Source organism: Schistocerca piceifrons, chromosome 1, assembly GCF_021461385.2.
Source record: "Schistocerca piceifrons isolate TAMUIC-IGC-003096 chromosome 1, iqSchPice1.1, whole genome shotgun sequence".
In the NCBI taxonomy this organism is placed as follows: Eukaryota; Metazoa; Arthropoda; class Insecta; order Orthoptera; family Acrididae; genus Schistocerca; species Schistocerca piceifrons.
In genome coordinates, this window is record NC_060138.1 from 115,565,089 (window position 1) to 115,577,458 (window position 12,370).

The 12,370-nt window shown below is 38.4% G+C and overlaps 1 protein-coding gene across 1 annotated transcript in view; it reads right to left on the bottom strand.

Moving 5' to 3' along the window:
- Nucleotides 1–1,607: 1,607 nt before the first annotated feature.
- LOC124788240 (estradiol 17-beta-dehydrogenase 2-like) overlaps nucleotides 1,608–12,370 on the bottom strand; it is a 175,263-nt gene continuing 164,500 nt past the window's right edge. The window contains exon 8 of the mRNA XM_047255426.1: nucleotides 1,608–1,928. Coding sequence (XP_047111382.1) covers nucleotides 1,806–1,928 — 123 coding nt within the window. The 3' untranslated portion in view covers nucleotides 1,608–1,805. The remainder of the gene's footprint in view (nucleotides 1,929–12,370) is intronic.

Genomic DNA, 12,370 nt, shown 5'->3' on the forward strand with positions numbered 1-12,370 from the left:
GGTTTATTTCCGCCAGTACGCTCGGGTAATCTCCTCCTTCATACAAAAGTCCACTGGCTGGCTACACAGTGGAAGAATACTTAGTCGTGTGTATGAGCTGAAGGATGCATTGATGATTTGTGCAAGAAAACAAAACCGAGTTTGTGGATGCATGAAAAGACGAGCTCTGGAACACGCAGCTAGCTTTCCTGTCTGATTTGTTTGAAATACTCAACCAGATAAATTCTAATCTGCAAGGTAAGGGTGCACATTTCCTTATCGCCTCGGACAAAATGTGAACCTGAAGAGATAACGTCGAGATACGGTTGAGGAAAAACAAAACAAAGTAATTTTTGACCATTGATATCTAAACGTGCGGTTAGTAATAAAATACAACCATTGACTCATGACCAATTAGTATAACTGACAGAGATGGATATTTCCCAACACTAGGTACAAACAGGTAACACTGGTTAGATAACCTTTCGCTCTTTTCAGCGCTTTTGAAGAGGAAGATTTGGTAGACCTGACGAACAACCACACTTTAAAACCTAAGTATTAAGAATCAGATACACGCAACTTCAGTATTTCAGTGCAGCAAGATTACTCTCATCTATGTAAAAGAGCACTAATAGTTTTGCTGCGGTTTCCTATAACATATTCGTGTGAAAGTGCATTTCATATAATCACTAATTACAAAAACAGTTAAATGTGGGCATCTGAGAAAGTTAGATGAGGAAATTGGTTTGAATTTGTTCTACGTTCGAGCTAACATAAGAGGGGTTTGTAATGCACGTCAGTCTTACGTGAGTCCCTGAATTGATAATTGTACTGAAATGTTCTGTGTTGTGAAAAGTAGTTTAATGCGTAATTATGCGTTTGGTAATGAAATAAAAAATGACTATTTCATTAAAATACCATTTGTTGCAACAGAATCTCTTTTATTAATACGCGTGAAAGGGTGTCGTGTGACATTATATGTATTAGAAGACTGTTGCCGTGAGACAAAGTTTGGAAAGCAAGCATTTATCATTAAAAGATATATTACCGGTGACGACCAGAGACCGAAAACAGAGGGTTTAGGAGGCAGTGCATCTATAGGACAGTACTGTAGTCTTTGGTCAAACGTGATCAGTGGGAAAAAACTTACATCAAACTCGAAGCGTTCAAAATGGTGAAGTGCAAGAGAATGCTAAGTTTTGGGTGCACATATGATATTCCAAAGTAATGCATGAAAATAGAAATCGAGGGAAAAGTCCAGAACGCATGAAAAGGCCAGGTTGTACATGTCAAAGGGTATTAGGACAGTACAGAGAGCTACTGAAAATTACTTTCGACTGCAAGTTTTTTTCTCCTGAGTTTTTTGCCCCTTGCTGCTTGTATGCCCAGACAATAAAATTTGCTTGTGTGTTTGTAGAGAACATTTGTTTGAAAATAAATTCAGATATTGACAGTATAGGATTATTAAATGAGTGTTCATAAATGCTCTGCTGCGTAAAGACCGAAAACACATGCCATTTTCTACTTGTATGCGACTTCCAATTTCAAAGAGACCTCTTCGGCGGTACGTGTATCTGAGGAACGGCAACAGTTTTCTTCAGAAATATACCAGTAAATAAAAGACAACATTATATTAAAAATTTTATTGTTAATTAATAGAAGTATTTCACATACGTAATAGGAAGTACATAACCGAGTAACGTTACTGACAGGTGTTTTCCGCGTCCACACGACAAGTACTGACGGGACTCTTTGCTCCTCTGTCTGGACACCCTTCTCATCCACCTCAGAACGTTCTTTCTTCGGACGTTGTGTCAACAACTTTCTTATCCCCATATTATTTTTATTATCGCCAGGCATGCCTGGGATATGATCTCTCTCAGCCAGTCTGGTAGGCTGGCAGCTACCGTCATCGTTATTGTCGGTATGAAACCAGGCATGTGTACTCTCTGAAATCAGATGAAAGCAAATGAACAGAAATATGAAAAACACTAAAATGTAATGGTCCATTTGCTACTAAGTATGACTGCTACTTTTCGAATTAAAAATCGACATAAAAACGTTAATGCTGTGAAACTATTGCGGATGCGTTGCGCCATTGAATCGGTATTTTCTGTTTCCGGTCTGAATTCTTCTTCATATCCTCCTAATGGATGAATTAGTTAGTCTCATGTTCTATGAATCGTTTGCTGGATAAGCATACATCACAAATTATTTTGTAAATACACCTATATGCTGATCATTGACTAGGTGTTTAATTAAATAATTTATATTAAATAAAAAAGAAGACATGCAGGTGTGAGTTAGTAATCCCCACACACCATCTTTTACACATTACAATAACAGAAATTTTCCTACGAAATTCAAGGAGTAGTCAAGGTGAAATTTTTTCAGTTTATTTTCAGTTTTTACTTTGCTGTCAGACATTTTAAATCACTGGTTAAGTGAACAAAAATTTTTGATTGCAGCATTATGCAGCTTTTCCTTTGTTAATGACAACCCTAGTGTTCTGTAATGAATGCCATTTTCTCTTCTGGTATTTTAATTATGTGCATCGTTATTCGTTTTGAACTGCTGTGGATTATATATAACAAACTTCATGAGGGAATAAATGTACTGTGAAGCAGTGGTCAAAATGTGTACCTCCACAACCAGATGTCTACAAGATGTTCTTGAGTGAGCACCACATGTCATTCTCACAGCACGCATTGGTCAATGAATTTACACCAGAACATCATTCCATGTGAGAATACTGAATAAAAATATGCAAAATATGTCAGGTTACTAATTTCTCGCAAAGATTTGCAATGACTGTAAGTGCAAATGTGGCTGAACTAAGTTTTTTAGGATTTCCAGAATGTGTTTTCTCATGTTTAAATTCTCATCAGTGTGGCCACCTCAAAATTTTTAAGTTTCCATCCCATTTATTATTTTCTCACCCTGTGTTACACTTATTGTTCGTGTAGTACACTTAGATGTGCAGAACTGGATATGTTGTGGCTTTTTTAAGTTGAGGGTGAGACCATTTGCAGATAACTGGTCACCATCAAAAAGAGCTGAATTCGCTTGTTGTATATTACAGAAAAGATCGTTTACATATAGGGGGAACAATACTCGACCTAAGATTGATGCTTAGAGATCGAGATACGTGATTTTTTCCCAGTTAGAATAATGCCTCTGGACTACCTTGGTTGCATTACTAAGTACAACTTTCTGAATTCTTTTGGTCAGATATGACATTATCTCTTGGTTGGCTATATCATCAGTCCCACAAACGCTCAGCATGTCTAGAAGAACATTGATTTACACACTTAAAGATCTTAGATATGATACAGAAAATACCAACCATCCATATGTTTCAATTTAATGCTTGTAAGACTTGATGAAGGAACATGTAATTGGAATTGTCAGTAGAGTAACTCTTTTGAAATCCAAATGTAATTTTGTGAGGATATGGTTGTTACTCAGGTGAGATACTATTCTACAATACATCATTTTCTCAAAAAGTTTGCAAAATGATGTCAGTAGCGATCAGGTCGGTGGTTATTGACATCTCTCCTATCTTGTGTTGATGTGTTACAAATTTCAGACAAGAGAGGGTTTATTAAATCAGAACAAATCTATAATACTCGATCGGAAACACTATGAAATCCCAGTGAGCTTTCATTTTTGAGAGAATATATAATTTTTTTCATTTTAGAAGGAGAAATTGGTGATACATTCATATGAATGCATTTTATGAGAGTTTTTTCCCCAACATACTGCTGTGATTTTTCTCTTAAACTGGTTTTCTTTATACTTTCCACTATATTTAAGAAAGGAGTATTAAATATGCTTGCTACCTGTGGCTCATCAGTTACAGCCCTCCAATTCAGTTCAGAAGCGATGTTATCCTTTCTGTGGCTGAAGAGTTACCGACATGTGTATCTGTAGATGTATTTTGCGGTCCAGTAGGTCTATGAGACTGCCACAAGAATGCATATTCTTTTTTTCTTCATGTCCCGTTTAAAAAAAGTTGTTTCTGGTTTAGATGAGATGTTACCATTTCTTTGTGACAATAGTAAATGGGATTGATTTACACAGAGAGACAAAGCAACAGTGGTTTTAGCCCGCTGTTACCTGTACCAAAACTGTTTACTGTGTGATTTCCCTCTCCGTTATTGCAGAAAGGCAAGCCAATGGGAGACCCTTTACCAGGTCTTTATTAGACACAATTTCTTCAAGATATGATTAGCCAAATATTCTTTGTCTTTATTCTGTGTCTTTTAACTTAGAATGCTTCGCACTGGAAGATTAAATGTATTGCGGTTTCATGCTTTTCTTGGCCGCCGAGTTGCAAGTCTTTTCAGTTGGACGACTTACGTGTCGATGACGATGAGGACAACACAATACCCACTTTCCAGGCGGAGAAATTTCCAACCTGACCAGGAATCGAATCGAGATCCACTGCTTGGCAGTCATATGCGCTGAACATTTAGCTACCCATAGTGACGGAGTGCACTTAATTTTTTCCGCAGATTCGGATGTTTTGTTTGTTTCGTGGTCATGGGACCACACAACTTTTAATTATCAAACAAATCATCTGATTAGCTAACTGACTAACCAAACACCCTGCTTATTAACGAGTGCCGCGAGGGATTAGCCGAGCGGTCTAAGGCGCTGCAGTCCTGGATTGTGCGGCTGGTCCCGGCGGAGGTTCGAGTCCTCCCTCGGGTATGGGTGTGTGTGTTTGTCCTTAGGATAATTTAGGTTAAGTAATGTGTAAGCTTAGGGACTGATGACCTTAGCAGTTAAGTCCCATAAGATTTCACACACATTTGAACATTTTATTAACGAGTGAACTCAGTAACTAAAAAACTAACTGAGTTACGAAATTTTCTGTAATAAAAATTAATATGTGGGTCAATATTTGTAAAACTCTAATTCCTCTCTATGGCGAGAGAGGGAGAGTTTTAGTTTTAGCGAATAAAAATTTACGAAGTATGTAAGTATTTTTTATTTATCCATAACCATTTTCCACGCAAAAATGAGAACATGGGTTTTCTTGAATGACAGCGCCAACTACCAAGAATCAAAACAGATGTTTAATACAAAATGTACATAGTTTTTTATGTAGAATCTGATTCTTCAATAAAAAATGGGGGTTCCCATTTGAAATTTTAAAGTTGCCTCCCGCCCCACCCCCAGGGGGCTGGGGTGGAGGGCTAATTTTAGCCCCAGTGGATATCCCCCTCGAGGATAATCAACTATGGATTCTACACATTTTTTCATGTGAAGCTTATTTTTCGAGTTATTCTGGTTTGTCAATTTAAAATTTACACCTTGTATACTGTAAAATGTCTAACGTTTATGATGTAGGTTATATGAATCGTGCAAATATTTACAAGTCGGCAGAGCAGTTCAAAAATGATCGCGACTTAGTGACTGACGAACACTGTTCCGTCCGACCAGTTGCAGTTTTAACTCCCTGACTTGAAAGTCGAACTGATGACATTAATCGTGCCGACCGCTTGTGACTGTGGAAATGATAGTTAGTAAGGTTCAAGTTAGTACTGCTACAGTTCATAACATTATCTGTAACAAGCTGAAGTACCGCAAAACATGTGCAAGATGGGTCCCAAAAGATGTGCGCGGTTACACAAGGAAACGAGGTTGAGAGAGTGCAAGAACTAAATGAACGTTATTAAATGGAAGGTGAGCACTTTCTCATCAACATTTTAACTTATGAAAAAACTTGGGTTCACTATTACGGGCCAGATTCACAAAGCATGGAGTGGAAGCACACCAACTCATGTGTCCAGAAAAATTCAAAACCCAAGCATCAGCAGGAAAAGTCATGTTGATGTTGTTTAGGGATGCTGAAGGTCCAGTTTTTTGTGATTATCTCGAAGAGAGGCGTACAATGAACAGCCAATACTATTCGGATTTGCTTTTAAACAAGGTGAAGCCAGCCATGAGAGAGAGACGTCGTGGATCTCAGAGGAGAGGTGTGATTCTCCAGCAAGACAAAGCACTTCCTCATATTGCTCAACCAACCCGTGAAATCATCGACAAAATGGACTGGGAAATACTGCCTGACCCCTTTACAGTGCTGATTTAGAACCTAGTGATTTTATTTGTTTTGTGCACGGAAGGAGGCATTACGTGGGAAGAGGTTCCAGGACAGGGAGGATGTGAAAAAGTTTGGGGGAAATTGGTTCTAACATCAAGATAAAGAGTTCTATGGAGCCGGAACAAAAAAAGCTTGTAGCCCGTTGGAACAAGTGCATAAGTGTTCAAGGGGCTTATGTTGAAAAGTGGAAAAGTATTGTTTTGCAAAAATAAACGCTTTTTTCTCCAGACCAATTTCTCTCTTTAATTATTGAATGATCCTCGTACATTAGATCGAGGCATATTTGAAGTTATGCACGAGACAAACATTCAAGGAAACCTGCCACATTGCCAATCAGAACTATGGTACCAGGGCTCTCTAAAACGCATAAAGGCTATATTCATATAATCAAGCAATAGATAATACCAAGATCTAATAGCAGTGATTCAAAATAGCAGATGTAAACACTCAACATGGTCAAAGACAATCGAACTGATTGTGCGCCATTTTAGGATGGAAAGGAAGTGTTTTGAGAAGATCTTTACTGTGATGCAACACTTAAACTGCATGTTTTCGTAATATAAAATGGAATACAAAATGTTTACATACAATATGGATAAAAACAATGGTAGAATATGGTTTCACAGACAGATATGAAAGGTTAATATCTTTTGCAAAATCTTCAAATGTGTGTGAATTCCTAAGGGACCAAACTACTGAGGTCATCGGTCCCTAGATTTAAACATTACTTAAACTAATTTATGCTAAGAACAACACACACACCAATGCCCGAGAGAGGATTCGAATCTCCGGCGGGAGGAGCCGCGCAATCCGTGACATGGCGCCCCAGACCTCGCGGCCACTCCGTGCAGCGTTAATATCTTGAAAATACACTCGATCATCATACGAATTCGATCTTTGCACTAAAATGAAATTATTTATCAGACTAAATACAGATTTTGAGTACAATAACACACGGGTTGCTTATTGTTGTAAGGAATTTTAGTTATAAGTTTCTGATCGTTAATTTCTGATCGTTAACAAAAATCCGATCTTTGCACTAAAACTGAAATAATTCTCAAAATATTTAAGATTCTGAGCAACAAACATATTGGGACTGCTGTCAAGACTTGATAGTTCCATAAGCTTAAAAAGATACTCGCATCGCTAGCATATTGGAGCTACTCATAAAAATTGCATTTTACGCTTGACTGGTGACTACCAAAGTTCAATAACTGTACCACTCCATATGAGCACAATGGACTCTCAAATTAAATATTTTCAAATCTGAAATGTCCGTAGAACTTATTAAAATATGCACAGCCTACTGCTTGGCACTACTGAAAAAAACTTTAAGTTCAGTTCTAGAACATTACAAATCACACATATCCACTACTGCTCATCTAACTTACAGTCTAAAGGGAACTTATCAACGAGAATAGTTTGATCATTTATGTCAAAGTAAACAATCATATTTACACACCTACTTGCCAAAAACTGTTCTGTAAAACCGATATCAAGGTCAGCCAAACATCTTAGTGTCCCTCTGTGCTAATGTATTAACTTCATCTTGCAGTTTAACATGTTTTTCATATTCTGCTGATAATACTATATCACACTGACACACTGTGGAAACTGCATGCCACTGCAACGAAATGGCGTATTCACAATACTAATACACGTTTGTATTGGTCTGAAATAAAACTTGCTTCCTTTCGATTCAGTTGTTTCGTAGTCAATCGTTACAGAAACCTCATGCTGGAGTATTAACTTTATCTCGCAGTACAAAAGTTTGTCACCTTCTGTTAATGCACAGTGAAGATTACGTGCCGCTTAACCCTATACATCGCCATTTTACAGCAAAAATGTAACGAATTACGCCATACAGCTCAATGTTACAGCAAAATTGAAACGAAATGCCCTAAACATCACGATGTTACAGCAAAAATATAGCAAACTGCCCAGTGGGGACAATGATGGTCAGTTTACAAGGTGACCATCATTATCCCCGGGACAATGATGGTTTATTTACAGGATGACTGCAATTATCGTTGGACACTATGCTTTAATTTAAAGCCCGACCATCTGTACTCATAAGACAATGATGGTCAGTTTACCTGGTGACCACCATTATCCCCTGAAGGTAGCAATGATGCTCAGTTTGGAAGAAAAGCACCATTACCCTCTGGAGGACAATAATGGTCAGTTCACAGGGTGCCCGGAGCAATGATACTGAGGGCAGTGAAGTTCAATTTATGCGGTGACCTTTATTATTTATTTATTTATTTATTGCCAAATTATAGACCTGTTACCTGATGTTTAAAACAGGTCGTACATCTTACAATTTTCGTTTTTTTTACAGTTTTCTTTCCTTTTGTTTTATCTACAAATTTACAAAGAATGACACTTTTCAAAATAACAATAATTTACGGTTGAAATATAAATAAAATTTTGTTGTTTATTAAGAAGAATATAGAAAGAAGATAGGATAGATGAGAGATTTGTTAGTACCATCACCAATGTGACTGACGGTGAATATCTCGGAATGGTTTCTTCGAGCCGTTGACCGCCAGTCACACACACACACACAAATGGTTATTAATAGAGAAATAATGTTGCTTATCCTATTTGTTACTAATCCTATGTATTAACTACTTTAGGTGCGCATCCATGTACAGCATGTGGTGTTTTCTTGGCTAGATTGCTAGAAATTTGCTTATTTACTGTCACATCTCAGCTTCCTTCTCCTGTTCCTCCTCATTGTCACTATTTTCACTGTCACTGTGGGTATCGCTGTCCATCCTCTGGAGATTTCTGTTACGCTGCATATAGGCATGTCTGTGATGCCGTGTCCGCATATACTCTTCATGTGTTGTTTTTGAAATACTGTTTGTCAGTGCGTTTAATTGTGCCCATTGTTCTTCGTCTCTTATTGCTGTGTATATATCTATGTCTGTATCTGTGTAATCTAAGTGTAGTGTATGTCTGTTGTTCGCGCATTGCCCGCAGAAAAAGACAGTGTGTTCTGGGGAACCTTCTTTCCGGCATGTGCATGTAGGTGTCTGCCTCAGACTCACGCGGTTTAAGTGCGTGGGATAAGGTCCATGCCCGGTTAAGAAATGTACCATATCGCGGCTGGGATCGATATGTCTCATTCTCAACCGCTCCCTTATGTCAGGGAGGAAATCGTGCAGTCTACGTCCCTTATCATTTACATCCCACTCACCTTACCATGTATCCAAACGCTAACTTTTAATGTGACGTATCGTCTCTATGGCCACACCGGTTATTGTGTGTACCTTATCTAGTCTCCCCACCTTTAACCAGTACCTTGCAGCTCTGTATTTGATCGTGATATCTATGGGGCATATTCCGAGCACCACACACAGTGCATCCGCTGAGGTGGTACCGAAGGCTCCAGATAACCTAAGTAGGACACTTCTCTGCCCTCGTCTGACGGATGCTTTGTTGGCGACCACGTTCAGTCTATGTGCCCACGTGGTAGCTGCAAAGCTGAGTACTGATTCGAAGAGCGCACAGTGGTATGTACGTAAGACTGGTAGAGGTAGTCTGTACTGTTTTGAATTTAGCCTCACCAGTTTGTGGAGTATTTTTTCTGCTTTGTCTGTTGTTAGCCTTATGTGTTCGTGGAAATTCAATTTTTCATCTATGTGTACCCCAAGATAGCCCGTAATGCGTGCTCGTTTGATGTTTGTGTCCCCAATTTTAACCGAAGGATTCCTTTGGAGTGATCCTTTCAGTAAAGTGTATCTTGTTTTGTTTTCGGCTATCCTGAGTTTGTTGTTGTGACACCACTGAGTAATTGTTTGTAGTAATCCACTGGCTTTCTCTTCTAACTGGGCTCTGTTGTTTGCAGTGACTACAACTAATAGGTCGTCTGCGTAGGCGACAATTCCGTCTGACCTGTCATCCCCATCCAGAAGCTGTAGGAGGGGTTCGATTGTTATGTCCCAGAAGATGGGGCCACAGATCGACCCTTGAGGAAAGCCTTTGGTAATTCTTTTTATTACTTTCCGGCTGTCCATCTGCCATTCGACTACTCGGTCTTTACAGTAGTCTAGAAAACTGTTGTACAGTGATTGCGGTACCTCCAGATGTCTTAGCCTCTGAAACAGTGCTGGCCACCAAAGATTATCAAATGCTCCAGCAATGTCAATCATTATTGCCATCGTGTATTTCTGTTTTGTGTTGTTAACTATGTGCAGGGCCTGGTTGATGGCATCATCTATTGATCTGCCAGATCTGAAGCCGAACTGGTGTTGGCTCATACCCCTGAGAGCTCTGTGTGTTTGCAGGCGCTTATACAGTAGCTTCTCCTGAATCTTTACTGGGGTGTTTATTAGGCATATTGGCCTGTAAGTCTTTGGATCTGAAGGATCCCTGTCCGCTGATTTCTTAATAATGACTGCTTTGGAGGTTTTCCCTACTGTAGGCACCCTGCCCAGCCGTAAGGCATCGTTCAGTAACGTTGTTAGGAACGGGGTGATCTGCGGTGCTAGTTTTTTCAGTGTTTCTGGGTGGATACCATCTGGTCCAGGTGCTTTTTTGTTTTTGAGATCTGAGATTGCTAGCGCAACCTCTTCTTGCGCAAAAGGACAGGTGACAGTTGCAGTGTTGTATGGTGTGTGTAGGTTTTCTCTTAGTGTTGCATGATATTGCGTGTCTGTATCGATAACGTCGTCAGGGAGCAGTTTATACAGCTGTATTCCTCCATCCCCTCGTCATCGTGCCGTCATCCTGCCTTAGCGTTCCCAGAACTACTGGGGTTTTTATCTTCTCTGTCAGTATTTTGTGTGGTTCCCCCCACATATTTTGCTCTGTTTGTGTTGTTACAGATGGCTCCCATTGTTGTCTACACGTGTTGTATAGGATCTGTCTATATAAGTCTTGTGCATGCCTATATGCTTCAAGTCTTATTCGTCTGTCCCTATCCCTATCCCTATCCCAGATACTGTTGGTTGGTGACAATGATGACAGGTTTGAAAGTGACAGTCATTTTACAAGATGACTACCATTATCTCTGGCGGCCAATGATGGTCGGTTTATGTAATGTTAACAATTGTTTTTTTTTGGCTGGTAACTATTGCACTATGCTTGGGTGTTTCATTTTAATGACCCATATAACACAACAGTGACATAATGGATTCTCCTATCTTGGATTAGAACATCATGCAGTCGAGGTCAACGACCCTCATGTGATGTTATCATGATGTCATAACACTTGATGTGGCTTGTGATATCTTGGATATGGTAGTGACCTGCACACACATGGCGTCGCGAATCTGACTAAAAAGTAAATCTACCGATTCTGATTGGCTTTGAATGTGTTGCAGTGTAGAGGTAAATAAGAGACACATACTTTTTATATATGACCAGAGGATTTAAGATGTTAAACATCCCTTTGAAGACACTGAGTTTAATATTTCTGAATGAATACTGTCGAAACGGTAACAGATACAAAAAAACCCTTCAAATAAAAGTTCTATTATTTTTAATCTGCTTTGTGAAGAAAGTAATTGTTTTCGAAATCCTTTATGCTTGGTGCTCAAAATCAAAGCGCATTCAGCATTTTTTGACCTGAACAATTGTGTACTTCCTCATTATTGTGCAGATTTACAATAATGTTAGAACAATAATGTACAAACAGTTACTTACATAAACTACTTAAAATTGACAACGATAAAACGTGAAAAAATACAGCAAATGTAAAAAGAAAACACAAATACAATAAAAGATTAAATGAAAAATAAAAGAAAAAATAAATATTGAGCAATATGTGTAGAATATACTTTCAGAATATATTTATATGGGAAATGCTAATTACACAATTCAACATGACAAGTGGTATGGAAGCAGACACATTTGGGTGCACATATAGTGATATGGAGATATTTTTAGCTTATTTCTAACATATGCATTTTTACAGTACCACCTCATCGCAGATGACTGCATTTGGTATTAACGGTGCTATACGTTTTGTTCTTCGTCAAATGTCGAAATTAGAAATAAAGTAGTGGGAGTGGAGTGAAATTCAGGAATCTGGGTGCATCGTTGTAATGTATATTAAAAACGATAGAACTTTTATTTGAAGTTTTTTTATATCTGTTACCATTTCAATGATATTCATTCAAAAATATTAAACTCAATTTCTTTCAAGGGGTATTTTATCCGATTAATGGCCATGTGGGCACTTATAAAAAATATTTATTTCTTATTTTGCTCTAGACCACAACATATTCAAAGTCAATCAAAATTCGAAGTGTATCCTTTGGGTAGGTT